Genomic DNA, 20,264 nt, shown 5'->3' on the forward strand with positions numbered 1-20,264 from the left:
CCAACATTAACCCGTGGCTGCTTCTGTCCCCCCAGGTCCTGCCAATTGTGGTTTTCTTCAGCACCGTGATGTCCATGCTGTACTACCTCGGGCTGATGCAGTGGGTTATTAGAAAGGTACTGGGACTGGGAGGGACAGGGTGACAAGTATAGAGCTGATCATCAGGCACGAAGTCCTCAGAGCCTTTTGCCCCGGGTATTTCCAAAGTACCTTTCTCTTCCTACCACGACCTACCTACCGCCACCACCGCCCAAGTTGTACGATTCAGACGCCAAAATCCTAAATGTGTCCATAGAGGGAATTTTATCTTGGAAATTTCTAACAGGGCTTTGATTCATGACCCATTAGATACCGTCATGAAACCACAGCAGTTAACATCTTTAGCCAAGAAACTGAGGTCAGATACCCGGCCCGGGGAAAACAGCGTTGCTCCTTCAGCTTGGTTATCTGCCTTGGGCCTTACACAAAGGCCCTGCTTATCTTCAGGATGTTACAGAAGTAGATGCTTCAGGTCCTGGACTTGCTAGAGAAATCAGAGCAAGAAGGAGAAGCTGCTTTTTGTTCCCAAGGAAGTTTTATCATACACAAATTTAAAAAAAAAAAAAAGCTGAAGAGGTAATCTCCTTCCTACTGGCCCAGCCACTGTGAGTCCTGCACTCATGTGTTAGATCAGAAAATGAGGAGATTTTATGCTAGTTGGGACGCACAGGATCGAGGAGCAGTGCACACAGTGCTTGGGGCACAGCCACACCCCCCTTTGATCTCTGTAAATAAGTCAAAATGTACAAACAGGAGGAGACAGAAAAGAGAGAAAGGAGAAAGAGAACCAGAATACAGGTACCAGCAGAAATCAGCATTACAGCAAGAGCTCCAGGGCCCATAATTTTGTTTGTAGGTTTAAACATTCAGAATACTGAGCTCATGGCTAAGCCAAAAAAGAGAGAGAAAGTAGCAGGAAATCCCCCATCTTGAGATGGGTGCCACTGTCATTTGTATACTGTTCGAAGTACATCCAATGACTCAGAGTTGCCGCTGAAACAGGATGGGATCGGCCTGCTCTATGGGCCGGCACATTTGACACCATCGCTAGGCTGCCAACAGTGGTGGAAGACCTCAGCATTTTGGCTCCACTTTAAAGATTCTTATCCCTACTTTGAAGTTTTGTGTACACGAAGAGTTGTTCACTGACTTTGTCCTTTTCTTCCTTTCAGATTGGATGGGTCATGCTAGTCACTATGGGATCATCTCCTATTGAATCTGTAGTCGCTGCCGGCAATGTGTTTGTCGGACAAGTAAGTTGTAATATCAAAGAACACAACAAAACATCTTCTGAAATGGATTGTCTCTTTCCAAAAAAAGCCACATAAGAAAATATCCCATTGTTATTTCTTTTAGAGTAGGCTGGGGGGTAGAGAGAGAGAGATCCCACCCAAGAGTCTGGGTACACTGCTATAGAATTGGGTTCTTGAAAGTTTATGAGGAGTAAGAAGGGTTGTGTCATTTGATTAAAGCACAGGGCCTCTCATATATAGATTCTCAACAAATCTTTTCTGAGTTCAGTGAGTTACTGAGGGCTCTGGGCAGCTCTTCAGGGGCTGGTCACTCTTCCACTCGAATGGATTTCGCCATCTCAAAGCTGCAAATATGCAACAGGCAGCCTCACGTCCCGCACTATAGCGCCTGCGGCAGTCAAGGCGACGGATGGAGGCTTCCCGCCAAGCACCGCGCAGCTGTACAAATACTTGGGCTCGTTTTCAACTTGTCTGAACTGGCCAACAGCCTGTCTTTGCTGAGCCTGAAGGAAAATGCTCTTAGCTTTTTCCTTCTCATCCAAGATTAGATTTCAGGCTACAATTTTCACCTTCCTGATCCATCACATGGATAAACGCACTTTAGTCTGAAGTTCACTTAAGGAAATAGGATGCCCAGGGTTGTCTCTCCAAATGGCAGCATTGCAGAGGGGTGGAAAAGAAAGACATGGTGATAAGCTACTCATCTCTCGGGACATGCAGCTTCAGGCGGAATGGCATCGCACACCGAGGAAACCAAGTGTGAATGCTTGCCACCACCACTGCCCAGGGAAATTGGATCTGAAGCAAAAAATCAAGTCACCCAGAAAAACATGGCCCCAAATCCTAGGCTCGCAACTGCTCCAGGCAGGCTGAGCCATCTGGTTGGTAAGCCCGGCTCGCTAGCCCCGAGCATAGTCTTAAGAGTGGGGACTCATACTTCTTCCGCAGGAGTTAAAATTATTATTTTATTTTTTTTTTTTTGAGACAGAGTCTCACTCTGTTGCCCAGGCTAGAGTGAGTGCCATGGCGTCAGCCTAGCTCACAGCAACCTCAAACTCCTGAACTCAAGCAATCCTCCTGTCTCAGCCTCCCGAGTAGCTGGGACTACAGGCATGCACCACCATGCCCGGCTAATTTTTTCTATATATATTTTTAGCTGTCTATATAATTTCTTTCTATTTTTTTTTTAGTAGAGGTGGGGTCTCGCTCTTGCTCAGGCTGGTCTCGAACTCCTGAGCTCGAACGATCCGCCCACCTCGGCCTCCCAGAGTGCTAGGATTACAGGCGTGAGCCACCGCGCCCGGCCTAAAATTATTATAATTATAGTCATAAAATCTCTCGGGAATAATTAGAGCACCATCGTGAGTTGATTGCTCCTACCTGCAGGGCAAGAGGGCTCCAGTACTGGGTTCCTAGGCAGTGTATAAATTGAGGCTCAACACATTCAATCTTACCGAACAATTAGAAATAATAAGGAGAAAATTGTAAATTGCGTACAAGCATCCGTGCTACTCAGTTTGATTCTTAATATGCTGAAAGTACAGCTAATTTTTTACGGAGGCTGCCTGCACTCCTTCGCAGGATGCAAGCCTTTACAAACACCCTCTGTTTGGTTCCTGTTCACTCATCAGAGAAGCGTCTCTGCTTTTTAATTACAATAAGGCCTGTCATTGTTATTGCTGGTATGTTTTTTTAATACTTGTATCTCTATTGCCCTGAAGTAGCAGGAAATAGGGTTAGGGTCTGTTAAGGTGAAGTTGGAAGATGGGAAGTCACAGTGGCTTATGTATCAGCAGACCACCAGGCCAGGCCACTGTGCACAGTCCCACCCTTAGAAAAGCATACTGGGTCATCATAGAGTCCAGTCCGAGGCTAGGTGGCCTTACATGACTAGCCTTAAAAATTTTGCAAAATTTAAACATGCCCATATACGTACAGTGACCTAGAGTTCAAATGACACAGACGTCGATAGTATGGCTTCTCAAACTTGAGCATGCATCAGAAGCACCTGGAAGGCTTGTTCAACTACAGATTGCTGGCTCCGACCTGCAGGGTTTCTAATTTAGTCAATGGAGAATTTGCATTTCTAACAAGTTCCCAGGTGATGCTGACGGAGCTGGTCTGCGGTTGAAGTTGACTCCTTAGAAACACTGTCTCAGAGAATAAAAAGTAAAATTTTTTTGAGACAGTGTCTCTCTTGTTACCCAAGCTAAAGTGCAGTGGCATCATCACAGCTCACCATAACCCCAGACTCCTGGGCTCAAGTGATCCTCCTGCCTCAGCCTCCCAAAGTGCTGGTATTAGAGGCGTGAGCCACCATACCCAGCATGAGAATAAAATTTTGAGTAGATTGGCATAAGATTTAAAAAGGAACATTTGATGTAGTCACCCTTCTTTGTCTCCAGACAGAGTCTCCACTGCTGGTTCGACCATATTTACCACACGTCACCAGGTCTGAACTCCACGCCATCATGACAGCCGGCTTCTCTACAATCGCTGGAAGTGTCCTGGGTGCATACATCTCTTTTGGGGTAAGAAGGTTTTAGAATTAACTTATGGAAAATTCAACCTCCTCTTTCTTTCTTCTTTCTTCCCTTTACTTTCTTTGCTATTGTTATTTCTCCCACCCCACCCTTTCCCACTGATGGTGACAAAGGAGGTCAAGAGTGTTTTTTTTGCTGTATGACAAAAGTTGGTCACTGTTGCTTCAGCATTTGAATGCAAGGACCCCAAGGAGCTTGGGGGCTTTAAATCTCTGCCACCTAAATTTGCAAATTTGCCACCTACATTTGCAGAATAAAAATAGCAAAATGCAATCATGTGACTTCAGATTGCCCCTGTTTTTGTAGATAAAGTTTTATTGGAAACCAGCTACTCCTATTCATTTGCCTATGACAGCTTTCATGCTACAGAGTTGAGTAGTTTTGACCCTCAAAGCCAAATATATTTACTCTCTGGCCCTTTACAGGACAAGTTTTGTGACCCCTTGTCTAGAGCAGTGGTTCTCAAACAATTGCACATTAGAACTTCCTAGGAGCTTTCAAATTCTCTAATCCTCAGGCCCATACCTCTGAGTAATTAAACCAGAATTTCTTGGGATGAGATTTTGCCCCCGCAGTGGGGATGCTGCCTTGGCAAGTGTGCTAGGTGGGGTGGGAATGCCGAGGGAGGGACTGATACTGGAATTCTGAAAATATAGGGAAGAGAACCCAGAGACAATGTAAGGGCGGGTGGGAAGGGGAAAGAGTGGACTTGCCATGAAGAAAATGGAAATAGTTCACAGATTAGAAAGACTCTGGATCAATGAATATTGTGTAAAGACAAAGGATTTCAAGAGAGCAAAAGGAAGGTGAAGAGAGGGGGCTGTCCATGCCTGCTCGTGGACCAGGCGTGGTCCCTATTCCCCACATCCCCTATCTAAACTGATGATGGAGTGATCTGTGGGCTTTAGTGACTATTTGAATGTTCAAAAGAACAACAGAGAGGCTGAGGAATCGTCTTTGTGGTTTTTACCAATGATCAGATTTGGGTTTTGTGTCTCCCCGAGGATGTGGTCAATTAACACAAATGCCTTCCTCATCCCTCTGACTCTCAAGGCGATGTTGTGACTTTGCTCATTGAGCTAGAGTTGCTCTTCCAAAGAAACATTGCTTTCTGGCATACAATCAGCTCCTGCCCCATCTTTTCCCTTGCAAGGCTCTTGGACCATTTCTCTGAACATGGGGGAAAAGCTAACCCTTCGGTTTGCCACTTCTGAAATTACAGATCCCGTCCTCCCACTTGCTAACGGCTTCCGTTATGTCGGCCCCCGCATCACTGGCTGCTGCCAAGCTCTTTTGGCCTGAGACGGAAAAACCTAAAATAAACCTCAAGAATGCCATGAAAATGGAAAATGGGTAAGTGGGACACATTAATTAATGACTACACAAGTTGGGGCGGGGAAGTCCAGATCCCAAATACAGCAAAAATTTGATAACCAGAGAGCACAGTGAATTATGGTAGAAATTTAATTTCCCAATGACTATTTAAACTTCACCAAAAAAAAAAAAAAAAAATCTTGTTTCAACAGTTGAGGAAAACCTTTCTAAATACCTGAATGTGGATACATTTCCTTATCTGTTCATTGTAAAGCTATTTCGGTGTGTGTAATTATAGCTTAGTGTTCACTGACCCTTGGTTTGAGATGGTTGCAAAGCCATAGGATGACCATTTGTGGAGCTTTCTCATGTACTAAGACAACCGGTTCATTTTCTTTTGCCCCCTTTTTTTGTGAAAAAGAAAGAAGGGTAGAAAAGACTAAAGGTTAGGGTGTTCAAAAGTATTTAATTAAATAACATAATTAATCAACCATGTGTCTGAAACTCACACCCAACTTGTTTGTAGATAGAGTCAACCATGACTGAAAAAGCAGTTGCCAAAGCATACATAATGATTCCACTTACAAAGTTAGTAAACGTGAGATTTACATAATACATTACTTAGGGATACAGACATTCAGGAAGATTGTAAAGAAAGAAAAGATAAACATATTTTAGGGAGGCACCTCTAAGATTAGAGGGGAGCGGAGGGGACCAGGGAGGATTCACGAGTGACGGAGACGTTCTAGTTCTTAAATGAGGTGGATGTACAGGCTTGCCTTGAATTGTTGGTTTTTACGCCATGAATATTTTATAAATACTCCTGGATAGCTACTTTTAATAAAAATCACTTTTAAATCTGTAATATTTTTATCATTTCCCAATTTTTTATTATACACACTCTCAAAACACCCATATACCACTCTCCTATATTCAACAGTTAGAAACCCCATCCTGATTTCATGGGATTCAGATGAGTGTTTTGACCAAGGCATGAGCCTGGATTTTGTCTCTCATCCAAATGAGCTTTGATGATGCCATTTCTGCAAAGACAATGTCCATCTCCTGACAACTCCTTGGTAATTCTGGAATCGCTATTTTTTGACGAAGGGATTCGAGGAATCTCCTAGAAGCTGCGACGCAGGGAGCGTCCTCGTCCATCCCTCTGGTGGCAAACATCGCTGTGAATCTGATCGCCTTCCTGGCCCTGTTGTCGTTTGTGAATTCAGCCCTGTCCTGGTTTGGAAACATGTTTGACTACCCGCAGCTGAGTTTTGAGGTAATGCTCCTATCATGTTCTGCCCCTCTGTTTTCTTTTCACCTATCTTTGGTTTAAAAAGAAAAAAATTATGAGCAGCCTTCCCGGGCTACCCGCAGTGGACTCTTACACATTGTAGAAGCTTCTCACCTGTCCCCCATCTTCCCCTCCCCTTCCTCTGCCTCTATCACCCTCCGTCCCCCAGGAGATAGTCGCTCTCTCCTGACCCTGTCCCCATGAAAACAGGTTACTTCAAATGCCCCGATTCCAGCCTCGACTCCCGCTGGATAAGGATGGGCAAGGGGAGGCGAAGGGATTTCTGTGCCTCAAGGAGACAAAGGGGGCAGGAACATTCCCGTTCCTGGGGATGAGGCAGAAGAACTGGAAACAAATCACTATTCTAACCAAGTATTTATTAATACTTTTTGTAGCTAATATGCTCCTACATCTTCATGCCCTTCTCCTTCATGATGGGAGTGGACTGGCAGGACAGCTTTTTGGTTGCCAAACTCATAGGTTACAAGACATTCTTCAATGAATTTGTGGCGTATGAGCACCTCTCAAAATTGATCAATTTGAGGAAAGAGGCTGGACCCAGATTTGTGAATGGTGTGCAGCAATACATGTCGGTGAGTAAATCTTTTGATTTCTCAGTGCACTGCATCACATACGTGCATTTGTCAATTGCATGTGCCTCTGTGGGTCCTGGGTACTGTGCCAGGTTCCTGGGATATGCCAGAACAAAACAAACCAAAAATCCATCATCTCATGGAGCTTGTAATGTACATAGCACCTCGTGACTTTTAGTTAATCAGTGTGTGTGTGTGTGTGTGTGTGTGTGTGCGCGCGCGCGCGCGTGTGTCTGTGTGTGTAGAGAAACACAGCTAATATTTATCACTGTGATAACTTTGGAGGACATGGGCATGGCCCCAGAGTCACAGGAGCTGGGATAGGAATCAGTCTACAAATATCCATCAAATGCCTTCTATGTGCAGCGTGCTAGGTCCTGAGGTCACAGCACTAAACAGGACTCGGGTTCCCTGCCTGCATAGGGCCAAGAGTCCAGCAATCATAAAGGCCTCTCCCTTCCTGCTTAAGTGTTCTGTGAGCTCTGAGGAACTGCCTAAATGCTACATGGTGCCTGGACATCCTCAAGAGGTAGCAAGACACCATCACTACTCTCCAAGGGGGTGAAGGAAAGAAAAAGCTCAGAGTCTGTGATCTGAAAACCTTGAGACAAGCACCCATACTTAAATCAGTACTTCAGGTCAGTGGCCTGCAAGGAGAGCCTCACATCTGCCTGGACTTTGGGGGAGGGGGGAACTCAGGGGAGGCCGTGTTTGCAGTTGAGTCTCCAACTTTTTCTTCCCTGAAGAACAGAACATGGAAACTCTTAGGGAAATGGTGAACATTCCTGGCCACCACCATTACTCACCGAAACAACCCATTGGCAATTAGTGTCCCAGTGTTTGGTTTTAAAAGGAAAAGGGAGAAATAGCATGCTCCCCAAGGCATTGAGACCGCTCACCCCTGAACAGCGTCAGCATTTCCTCCCCACCTCCCGAAGACCCCACATGCAGATTTACTCCCATGCAGCACACAGATGTAGCAGCTGCTCCAGGAGAGGCCTGATATGTGATTTACAGTCAGGGGCATTTTGACCCACACATCTGATATAAACGGGGGCTCTGTAGATCTCCCTTCTCTTACATGTTCATTCTTCAACTAACCTCACAGTGGAGCTCGGCCAATTATCCTCATTGTTTAGATGCCACCAAAACCAGTTTGTTTCCCCGCCAAAAGTAAACAATAGGCTAAATTAAGTGAAATGTTTTCTATCCCCAACTGCCAGTTGCCGGGAGAGAATAGTTTTGTTAATGAGCAGAGCCAGCTCTTGATTTTGGCAGTGCTAAGCAGTTTTGTGGAAAGGTTATTAAGAGGGTACAGACAGAACAGTAGAGCTGATTTGGGCTTGGGGGTGAGCCCAACCGAGGCAGGCACACAAAGGACATTTGGAAATAGGAGCTCAACGGCCTCTACCACTGTTGAGTCATGATGGGGAAAACATTTTGTTTCTCCAAATTTCTGATTTCCAACCAACAACATGCAGATGAGTCCCAGAAATTTCTGCTTACCAACCTACAAGTGGGGGAGGGTGCCCCACCAGCACCACACAATCGAAGCCTAGCATGTGGGTCCATGAGTAAGACTCCAGGGATATCCATTGAGTTAGGTTTACACTGACTTCCATCTAAAATAAGAGGCAGAATTCTATGTAGCACCCATGTACCTAGAATGAGCCCTTTATCCCATCGTCTTCTCTTTATAAAGATAATACCTTGCCTGCTTGTTCATTTTGCATGTAATACATAGTGGTATAGAAATACCTAGTGGTATAGAATCCAAAAGGTCCAAAAGGTATAAAGGGAAAAGTAAGTCACCCTCGTTATTTCTCTGCCACCCAGTTCTTCTCCCTGGAGCATATTGTGTGCACTGTTTTTAGTCTTGCCCTTTGCACATAGTAACAGGTCTCAGATACTTTCCCATATCAGTGCCTGTGACACAGCCCTCTCTTGTACAGCACACGGTAATGCATCTTAACCAGTCCCTTGCTGATAAACACTGTTATCAATTTTTTACAATTAGAGGTAGTTCTACAGTGACCGTGCTTGTACACATCTTTGCTTTTATGCAAGGAGAACTTATTGTAGGGTGCATTATTAATGTTTTCCTAGTGCACTGCATCTCTCCATCATATAATCTTGCACATTTGTGGGCAAAGGCAAAGTGCAATCATCCCAGCCTCCTCCTTCTCTTACAAAACTGATCTTGGCCACATCTGTACGTTCTCTTACCACAGAGCCCTAGGAAGTGAAAAGGGGACACTCAGGCCCTTTATGCCACCTCTCTCCCACGATCTCTTAATTAGCATGCCTATTTTTGAAGCCAGTTGAACCAAATGAAAAGCACTAGAAAATGAGGGAAGAGAACAGCTTTTCCCGGAACGATGGACTGCACAAATACTTGACATTTTTTCCTGCCTGCTATATGCACACTGATTGAAAACATCAACAAAGAAGTTCTCAGAAACCATGAGAGAGAAGAGGGGCCGCAGAATCAACAAAAAACTTACCGTGACCACTTGAGTCTTGAATGTGAGCTTTCAAAAATCCCATTAGTGAAAGAAAAAAAAAGATGCTGCTACTTTTGAGTGTAGCATTTGCTTGGTATGTTCCTTAAACCTAATCATAGAATTTTTAGGATATTGGAAATGAAGATGATTGCTTCAATTTCGTGGGTACCTTGGTTACTGAACCCCAAAGGGGTCCGACCTAGGTCTAGTTATTCACCTCACAGAAAACCAATTACTGAGACAACAAGGATTACCAAGGCAGAAAGGAATTTTTAATGCCAATGACATCATCCAGGAGAATAGGGGAAGCAGCCTCAAATCATCTCCCTGACTAACGCTGGGTAGGGGCTTTTAAGGAGGGGCTACATGCATGGGGCAGGTTGTGTTGAAATTAACAAGAGGCTACCTACATTGGGGCTGGTGAGTGAGGGAGGGTGAGTCTTGGCATCAGGGGCCTTCGGGATCTCAACTTCTTTGTCTTGCAGAAATTGCACTGATTCTGGGGAACAACTCAAAAGATCAAGTAGTTAGTTAAAAGTTACAGGGTTCTGGTCATCAAGAATCTAAATCACAAGAGGGAGAGGATCATAAAAAACATAAAGGGGTCATTGATATTGGTTCATAGAGCCAGTGACCCCTTTGGCAGATTGGGTGTGCCTTTAGCAAGCAAGAGAGTGCACTGAGTCTTCCCAGCCTCCTACAGCCAGTCCCTCAACCGAGAAAGAAGTATCTGGCCTAAGCAGCCCCTCTTGAGCCAGAGGCCCATGTGCGTGCTTTCACAAATTCCCCTTCCATCTTCTCACTGCCTTTTGAAAGGGCTATTCATTCTCCCACTTCCAAGTGGGCATCTGGACATCCCCACAGGGCGGTCAGAGCTGGGCCACGGAGGAAGGCAGGCACACACCATGGCCAGACTGTAAGGAAGCCCCTGTGATATGGGAGAATTTCCTTTTTACTAACTTAATTACCTTTGAATTATATCCTGAGTTATAACTTATATGCCAAATAAAGGGCCCATTTTTGGTGTCACCTATGTAACCGTGACAACAATCAAGATATACAACATTATCATCACATCTAAAAAATTTCCCTCACAGCCATTTGTAGTCAACCCCCTCCTCATCCCCAAGACCTAGTAATACCAGGCAGCAATAATCTTCCTTTCACTGTAAATTACTTTTGCATATTCCAGAACTTCATATAAATGGACTCAGCATTCATGTTGCATGTATTATTTTCCTTTTTATTGCAAAGCAGCATTCTATTTTATGGATATTCACAATTTGTTTATCCATTTGCCTATTGAAGGACACTTGGGTTGCTTCCAGCATGAGGCTATTATGAATAAAGCTGTTATATCCATGCACAATCTTTCTGTGGGCATGTGCTTTTATTTCTTCTAGAAAAATTGCTGGGTCCTACAGACAAAGCATGTTAACCTGATAAAAAACTGCCATAGTGTTTTACAAACAGGCTTTCACTTTCCTACCTGCAACATATAAAAGGCCTAGTTCCTTTACATCCTTGTCGACACTTACTATTGCTGGTCTTTTTAAATCTTAGCCATTTCAGTGGATGTACAGTGGTAACTCATTGGGGTTTTAATTTGCATTTCCCTGGTGATTAACAATGCTGAATATCTTTTCATGTGTTTCTTGTCTGTTTGCATATCTTTTCTGAGGAATCTAAATCTCTTTATACATTTTTCCTTGAGTGTTTGTCTTCTTATTATCAAGAAATAACAGTTCTTTATATATTCGGAATAAGTCCTTTGTCAAGTAAATGTAATGTGAATACTTTCTGGGACCAATTTGTATCTCCAGCAACTATTAATAGTACTGTGCTTGGCACATAATAGCAGGTAGTTGGGTCATATGGAACATTAAAAGTTATCATTGAGCAGGAAATCATGTTTGCAGAAGCCAAGGCTACCAGTCCCAACCCCTTTGTAGAGTCTCTGAATGCACATGTCCCCTTTCCACCCTCCCTTAAAATTTACAGGGAGATGATATAAGGGGTCTAAAAAGCAGTGGGTATTTGACACGATGTACTGTGCATTTATTTGTCAATATTGATTCTGCAGTCAAGATGAAGCCCAGTTGGATGTACTGAGCTGGGTCAGATGGCGTACACATATGTGTTTATGCTTGCTTACAGATCCGCTCTGAGATAATCGCCACATATGCTCTCTGTGGTTTTGCCAATATCGGTTCCCTAGGAATAGTGATCGGCGGACTCAGTAAGTGAAAAGAATATTCAACAACAGATGTGACATAGCCATACTGTGACAAAAAACATACTTTAGATCTCCATCTTGCTTTGTAATGTTATTCATGTCAGAGGGGAAAAAAAAGCCCTGCAACAGTAGTAAATCTCTGGGGGTCTGTTTTTTATCTCTGCTTTACAAAATGGTTTTCCTCTGTACACCCAAGCTAACCTCAGGAAGAATTTTCTTAAATGTACAACTGCTTCTTCCTACCCAAGGGTGACACACAGGCTTCACCTCGCATGCCAATGCCAGTAGATTTATAATGCAATGGCCACCTGGAGAAGGATTCTGAGTGCCAGTGGGAAGTTCAGTGGAAATGTGCTGTGATTCATTAGTGATGTCTGTTGTGGACATAGAAGTAGATGATGACGGTTGAGCTGCAGATCATCTCATTAGCTGATCTCTCCTTGCAATGCATTTGCCTTGCCGTGAGGGAGCCCTTTGGATGAAACTTAGGATTTGTTTCTTCTGTGGAGAATGGAAACCTCTGAGCCTTTTGGTGGACAAACCTCTTCCCTTCTTCTCACACCAGAGAACTTCTCTGATGTGGAGTCCATCACTAAGCTTTGAACTTCACTTAGCTAAGTTAAAAAGGGAGGGGGACAGAGTGTCAACTGACCTGAGCTCTCAGCCCTAGAACAATTTTGAGAGACTGGGAATTTGATGTATAATCAGTAACCTCAACATTAATCTCATACCTCCTTCTATGCTTCCCAGCATCCATAGCTCCTTCTAGAAAGCGTGACATCGCCTCAGGGTCGGTGAGAGCTCTGATCGCGGGGACCATCGCCTGCTTCATGACAGCCTGCATCGCAGGTACTGCGCCCTGTCCTGTGTGTCCTGGATGCCCACAGGATGGCAGCTTTTGGGGGCAGGGGGTGCGTGTCAGCGTGTCCAGCCTGCATAGGCAGCACATGCTGCTGCAGAAAGCTGAGAGTCAGAGCCCCTGTGAGCACATTGTAAAGTCAAATGTGTGCAGCGTGGTGGAGAAGCTAACAACAGAATGAGAGTTCAGTGACTTCCTTAATTACTAAAATCAATGGCACTCGGTCCCACTTCCAGGTATACTCTCCAGCACTCCCGTGGACGTCAACTGCCATCACATTTTAGAGACTGCCTTCAACTCCAGTTTACCTAGCAACGCAACCAAAGTGATGTCTTGTTGCCAAAATCTATTGAGCAGGTATTATATTCTTGGTTATAACTTACTTATACTCCAGTACTACTAATAAAATCATACCTAAAGACCCCATCTACTTTTTTAAAATAACTTTGACTCTGTCTTTATTTAAAAGTAAGAACCTGTGCAGAAATTCTAACCATAATGGAGATACAGAATTCAGGTCTGACTGCCCACCAAGCCCATGCCCTTAGCTTGCTCCCCTGCCCTCTACTGCCTCCCTGTCAAGGGGATCAAGGCTGTCCTGACAACATGGTGATGGGCTATGGTGGATCAGAGACCACCAGTGACCTGTGTCAGCCAGCCCCACCCTGTACAGTTTCTATTTGGAGAATTGATATCTCCATTCCAGATGCCCACCTTAATGGTCAAGTGTTTTATTAGGATTGTCCTATGCTTTCTTTGTTACGGAGGAAACAGAAAAAGTCCCTGGACACGTAAGTCCCCAGTGCTTTTGTCCTTAACCCACCCTAATCAGAATGTGAGGGAGGAAATCAGCTTCCTGTCCTGTACTATTTTTAATGTTTCATCTTCTGTTCACCTACTGTTTCTGCCATCTAAGGCTCAACTAACTGTTTCATTCTACTTTCCACCAGCACTGTTGCCAAGGGTCCCGGTGAGATCATCCCAGGAGGAAACCACAGCCTGTATTCTTTGAAAGGTTGCTGCAAATTGTTGAATCCATCAACGTTTAACTGCAGTTGGATCCCTAATACATTTTGAGTCCAGCCACTTCTCCAGTGGAACGCTGAGTGCAGATAATGAATTTTCTACTTTGGAAAGAAAAAAAAAAGATATTGTCTACAGATTGATACTTCCATCATGGGATCTGCTTTAATTGCAAGGGAAGAAGAAAAACAAGAGTGAACGCTTCAGAACTCCAACATCTTCCTCCTCCTTGTTCCTCCCCAGCCCACCCATTCCCTACTGAGAACTACTATGATGTCCCAAAATGAGGCATCATTTCCTATTCCAATGATGTTTTCTGACCTTAGATTTCCAAAGCATTTCACTAGAATACAGGCATAAATGGTGGCTCCCAACAACTGGGCTATGACTCACCCACACCCACTCAGTGTGCTAAGTGAGTCCCTAAGTAGTCTAGGGGACTCGTTTTAAACACATCTCAGGTGAGGTCACTCTGCATGCACCCTTGCTTACCTGAAATAGCTCGAACTTGAATCTCACATGAAGGAAAACTAATCATCCATCACCTATTGATTGGCTACTCTCAGGAAGTCCTACAGAAATCAGAGTCCTTCAGGAGAATACACAGACCATACTAAAAGCAGGGTTAAAATCCCTTCTGCTTAGAGAGTTCTATCAGTCAGCTTAAGCTAAATTATTCTGCAGTAACAACCCCAAAACCTCAGTGGCTCAGATCTTTATTTTTCACTAACATTACATGTTTGTTACGGTGAATTTTGACTATAATCCATGTTGTCTTCATTTCCAGGACCCAGACTAAAGATGCAGCCCTCACGTGGGACATGTTTGTCTTAAAAGAGGGAAAAGACGGGTGGAGGACAATATGATGGCTCTTAATTAAGACTTCTGCTAGGACATGACACTCTTCATGTCCACACCATTCCATTAGCCAAACCAAGTCCTATGACTAGCATGTCAGTGACCATAAATGAATTATCCAGTCACAGGGAGGGACAGTGAATATTTTGCAGAGATAATATGATATCCCACAAGGGTGTATGGTATCCCTGTCTCCCTTCAAGGAGTCACCCTGTCGTGGGGCGTAATTGTGGGCCTGTTCATGCAGAACCCAGTCATACATTCCCAGCGACAAGACTGGAAAACAGCTACTCTTTAGTCAAAGAGCCATGTAAGAAGCAGTTGAGATCTGAAAGCCACTGGGAATTCCATCCACCAAGAAGGCATCAGCATCAAACTTGACTAATGGGTGTCAGGGTTTGTGAAGAAAATTCCAGAGACAATGGTGGGGCACTCTTAATTAAATGCTCATCACCATTGCTCTTAATAGCATAAAGACCACATTGTGTGAAAACAAACTCATTTGACAATGAGTCAAAAGGTGATTCACAAGAAAGAGATTCTGAATGTGAAACAGGTTTTGGAATACCTAATTTATTTTGTTTGTATTTTGTCTTCTATTCACAAGACTAATTTTTTTTAAAAATCCATGTGTAAACAGTTGGGTTTTGTTTTTGGTGGTGGTGAAGGAGGTGGCTAAATGCCCAAAGGACTATTTATCCCTAAAGTACAATATGCTATTTCTAATTACTAATCATTTGTATTAATTTCTCTTGGAACTCAATGTGACCTTTCAGTCTTTAGACTTTATTTGAGGAACATGTATCTCCATGCCTTTTCCTCATTCTCCATTTGGGTGTCAGACTTCGTAATAGCCTATGGCAGTGGTCCCCAACATTTTGGGCATCAGCGACCAGATTCTTGGAAGACAATTTTGGACACGGAGGCAGAGCTCAGCCGGTTCAGGCAGTGATGGCAGTGATGCCAGCAATGGCGAATGGCACCCTCCCACCAAGTTTCATGGAAAACAATTTTCCACAGACGTGGTGGGGGTTGGGGGGGGTGTGGTGTGGCACAGCGGAGCTCTGTGGCCTAGTCCCTATGTTCATATGTATGTTCCGTTCTTTATCTGCTATTGCTATTATTTTCTCTCTAATCCTCTTTAACTCTTTGCATTTTTCTACTCCATTTTATTCCCAAAAATCTCTTTTAAGAGAATCTCTTTGCTGCCTCTAGGGTGCCTCTCTGGCCAACTAATTTGTAAATTCTGTCTTCTGTCATCACCACTACTAAATATTTGTAGCTCTTTGAGCTTTTTTTGCTTTTTTTTATTTCAAAAAACTTAATTTCTACCCTCTTTATTAAGATTTCCTTTTCAAATTATAAAGAGCAGTAGCTATTTGCAATAAAAATGAAGGTTGTATATGTATATTCATATATAGTTAAAAATATGTATATATAGCCAAACATCTTTCTCCCCGGCCTGTTCACCCTAGACTTCTTTGCAGTACCACACCCCTGAGATTATCACTGAATTGACGAGCATGCCCTTCTTCTTGCTTATGTGAACATATAAAAGAATGGGGGCGATTTGTTGTTGATACACAAATAGAGTGAATCTGTTTACATATTACCTTCAACTTCCTTCTTTCCAGTTGACAACCTACCGTGGGCATTCCTACAAGGCATTTATATATTTCTAGCTCTGTCCTTCCCTTCTCCCTATTTAGTGTGTGTGTGTGTGTGTGTGTGTGTGTGTGCGCGCGCGCACGCGCGCAATTCTACATAAATGAAATATACATACTGAGAGAGGGAGGGAAGTTAGACCTTTCGTTTTCTTATTTGCTTTCCTCCCGCTTCCCTCTTCCTCACCACATACAGGTAACACATGTTAAATCACCTGATATGCAGCCTTCTGTACTTTTCAATTTCAGGCCATAGCATATTTTACAAACATATACATCTGTGCAGATTACTTTTCTTCTATCATAATCTTTGTGAATATTTTCAATTCCACTGGCAAAACTTTCTTCTTAAAGGTTTCATAATAGCCCATAGCATATTACGTATATGTATTAATCAAATCATTCCTCTGTGAGCATGCATTCACTTTGTTTATAGGTTTCGAGGGAGTTTTTTTCCCCCTACTTTGAACATTGTGTGTATATTTACTTTATGTACTGGTGCTTTTATTTTCTATGCCGAATGAAGGAGCTCAGGAAATTTCACAGCAAAATATGACTGCTTGGTATAAAGAGTATTTTGAATTGCAGGCCCCTCCAGATCAACAAAGCATTGGAGGGGACTTTCCCTCTATCTGCATAAACTGGACTGACCTGATCAAAAGATCAAAGGGGGCAATTGACTTCCCTTCCTCTTCCTGTTGTCTCACTGTATTGCAGAAAAGAAGATCAAGAATGCAACCAGACTTGGCCCAAATCATTTAAAACATACCTGTCTCTCGGGTTAATTTACAAGTCAATCTGTTTCCCTCATCCATTCATTCTCCCTGGCAACCCCGCATTGCCCCTAAACAGAATTACCTATACTCCTCATTTTCCACGGCCTGTAAAAGGCATGTATAAAAATATCTGAACTTCACTGGGATATTGGGGAATCACTCTGTGACTTTCCCCATGTGCATGGTAAATAAACTGTCTTTCTCTTATTAATCTGCCTTAATTGTGAGTTGATCTTTCAGTGAACTTTTGGGGGGAGAGGGCAAGTTTCTCCTCATCCCTACACAATGCTGTCTGATAGAAATATAATGCAAGTCACAAGTAATCTAAGGCTTTTTAGTAGACACACTAAAAAAGTAAGAAGCAGGTAAAATTAATTTTAATAATATATTTAGCCCAATATATTGAAGATATTATTTCAATGAAATATTTTACATTTTTATCAGACTAAGTTCAAAATCTGTTGTGTACATCTCAATTGAGACACTAAATTTTTATTGGCAATACCTGATCTGTATTTAGATTTCATAAAATTAAAGTTGAAAAGTAAATTCACATACCCAGGTTGTTCTAACCATGCTTAAAAGTTTTCTGATAATTGTAATGAGTATCGGTTTTTAAATTTAAATTAAAATTTTAGTTATTTGGTTCCTTCATATTTCAAGTATTAATGAAACCTCCTTTACAAGTTGATAAAGGGGTGCAAGGTGAGAACTGTGGCAAGGGCCTGGTGAAAAATAAGGCACAGGCCTAGCTAAAAATAATGATAATTAGCCACTGTCCCCTGTTTGCTTCTCTATAATTGCCACATACCTGGTGGTCACAAAGATTCTTAGCTTTCTCCATGGATATCGTCACCTTTTTGAAACCTAGGGGTAGTTTCTGAGATATCCTCCAGGTCCCGCATTCCAGTGGAATGGCTGAGTCACCCAGACCAGCAGCCCAAACCGAGGAACTGACTCAACTGGTCTTGTGACCCCCCCACCCAAGAACCTGGTCAGCAAAGAAGACAATTTCTACAACCCTATGGTTCTGCCTGAACCCAGCCCATTAGCAGACTCAATTGTCTACACCAAACTGTCTTGAAAAACCCTGTCTCCCAAATTCTGGGGGAGGCAGATTTGAGAAATTTCTCCCGTCTCCCTGCTTAGCACACTACGCGGAATAAACTTTTTCTGCCGGAAACCCTGCTGACTCGGCATATTGGCTTCCTCCTGGGCAGTGGGCAAATGAACCTGGTTGGGCGGCCACGTTAGTGGCTACTATAGTGAGCAGAGTAGTTCTATAGGATGATTTCCTCGGTGAATTTTTGCTGTCAATGTACGATGCCAGATTACTTTTTGGAGAAATACATTCTCTTAATTTTCACCTGCTTTGGTATGATCTTTCTAATGTGTTTTATTTGTCTACCTTTGTAAATATGTGTGATATTTCTTTCTAAATGCCACATTTTCACATTGGTACCATGCTGATTTCTTACTGATATTGCGTATCCTTGAACTGAGAAGGGGGCATTATTCCTGAGCTATACTGCGAGAAATGATAGTAAGACCAGATGAATGAGCGGGCGAGCACTTTGAGTTTGTTTCCTCCAGAAACCTTATCAATGCCCTGTAAATCCTGTGGGTGGCTTTTGGCTGGCTGGTTTTCCCTCCTCCCAGTGAAACCACTTAATGGAGGTTTTTGGTGAATTTTTCACTGCTCTTTAGCAGAGACGGAAGCCAGTGGACTGCTCGTGCCCCACAGTGTAGTCAGCAGAGACGGCATGTCCATGGGTTTCTGTGTGTTTCCTCAGCTGCTGTCTGAGTCCACTCAGTGCTGGCAGCACGTTGCCCTCAGTCCGTGCACCCTGACCTTTGTGGCAAGCCAGGGCTGTGACATCCACTTCAGAAAACATTGCACTCTGTCTAGTCCACCTGTGAAATTCGAAGTCCCCAACCTTCTGTATCTGTCTTTACACTGGTACAGTTTTCACTAATCTGAAAGTCCCTTTTCATACACAGTATTATGATTCCAGATATGAGTGTTTCCCAGTTACAGTGAAGGTGGAAGTTTGCTTTCCCGCTGCTTAGTCTCCATCTCGTTCTCCTTTGCTTTGCAAAAGGCAGTGGGGGTGGGCAGGGCAGAAATGGTATCTCGTCACAATCCGGAAGCTATGGTTATAAACAAAGTCTCTGACCCCAGAGAGGCCTTAGGGTCTCAGCCAAGAATAGACTGGAGTCCTAGTATGTGGAGAATTTTCTTTGATTTTTTTTTTTTTTCCATTGGTAAAGTCAACATATCCAAGCAGCTAAGTCTATGTGACAAAGTTTGTGTAACTATGCAGGTTACTAATACGCATTCGTTTTGCAAATACTCCCACCTAATTGCTTTTATATTTCTGTGGTTTAATTAGGCTGGTAGGGCACTGTGAAGGGTTTAGGACGTGCACTTGCCCAGTGAGGATGATTTCCAATTACAGAACAATTCCAAAAAACAGGCATGCTTGTAAAGAAGGTATTAAAGGCCAACAAGAACACAATGTGCCAGGAAGGATTAAACTTCCCTGACTGTAGTGGAGTGGGAGAAGGGAGGTGATCATTCACATTTTAATCAGGCAGGAGCACAGGACCAGAGGAAGAGCTGTGTCTGCACAGGTGCACCATATGGTGCTAATGAACCGTATGGTCCTGAGAAACGATACTTTTTACAACCTGTTCCTTAATTCTGTCTTTAGCTAAAGCTGGAAGAAAAGTATACACTTACCCATTCTTTTTCTGGCTCTAAGGACAACACAGGCGTGTGATAACAATTATATTTCCCTTTGTATCACAAAGGCAATGAGACTGCCGTCTGGATGCAGAATGAGTACTTTCAACTCTGGTTGTTGGTGGGCTACTTTGCATTTTCATTTTAGGAGATTCTAGAAATTAAACAATGAATCTGCATTAAGTCAGCCCTTCTTAACCATTATGCATTTTGCAAAATGGAAGGACAGTGGCTGGTATTAGGGAAACAGCCTATAGCCAGGGAGCAGAGAAAAGTACTCAAATGACAACCTTGAAATTGAGTTCCCTGGCAACTGACAACAAACCAATTTGTCACAGGAAACCAGGATGAGGAAAAAACCGATGTCTTACAAATCATATTAATATGCAGAAGCAGGGCCTGCATTTTCCATGTAATGGGCATGCTTCTAGTACTCTTCATAACATAAGAGGATAGAAGAATCTTAGGTCATTCAGATAGTTAATGCTTCATCTCTTCTCGCCCCCTTGTCACGGTGAGCCATCACATCCATAGATTACTGTGGCTAAGGTAGAGTTGGGCA

General features: G+C 43.2%; 1 protein-coding gene across 1 annotated transcript in view; it reads left to right on the plus strand.

Moving 5' to 3' along the window:
- SLC28A3 (solute carrier family 28 member 3) overlaps window positions 1–15,817 on the plus strand; it is a 63,223-nt gene extending 47,406 nt beyond the window's left edge. Inside the window, exons 10-19 of the mRNA XM_069476331.1 lie at window positions 36–116; window positions 1,212–1,292; window positions 3,698–3,823; window positions 5,058–5,188; window positions 6,260–6,428; window positions 6,839–7,036; window positions 11,698–11,779; window positions 12,527–12,625; window positions 12,872–12,992; window positions 13,586–15,817. Coding sequence (XP_069332432.1) covers window positions 36–116; window positions 1,212–1,292; window positions 3,698–3,823; window positions 5,058–5,188; window positions 6,260–6,428; window positions 6,839–7,036; window positions 11,698–11,779; window positions 12,527–12,625; window positions 12,872–12,992; window positions 13,586–13,712 — 1,215 coding nt within the window. The 3' untranslated portion in view covers window positions 13,713–15,817. The remainder of the gene's footprint in view (window positions 1–35; window positions 117–1,211; window positions 1,293–3,697; window positions 3,824–5,057; window positions 5,189–6,259; window positions 6,429–6,838; window positions 7,037–11,697; window positions 11,780–12,526; window positions 12,626–12,871; window positions 12,993–13,585) is intronic.
- Window positions 15,818–20,264: the final 4,447 nt, after the last annotated feature.

This window comes from Eulemur rufifrons, chromosome 7 (assembly GCF_041146395.1).
Source record: "Eulemur rufifrons isolate Redbay chromosome 7, OSU_ERuf_1, whole genome shotgun sequence".
In the NCBI taxonomy this organism is placed as follows: domain Eukaryota; kingdom Metazoa; phylum Chordata; class Mammalia; order Primates; family Lemuridae; genus Eulemur; species Eulemur rufifrons.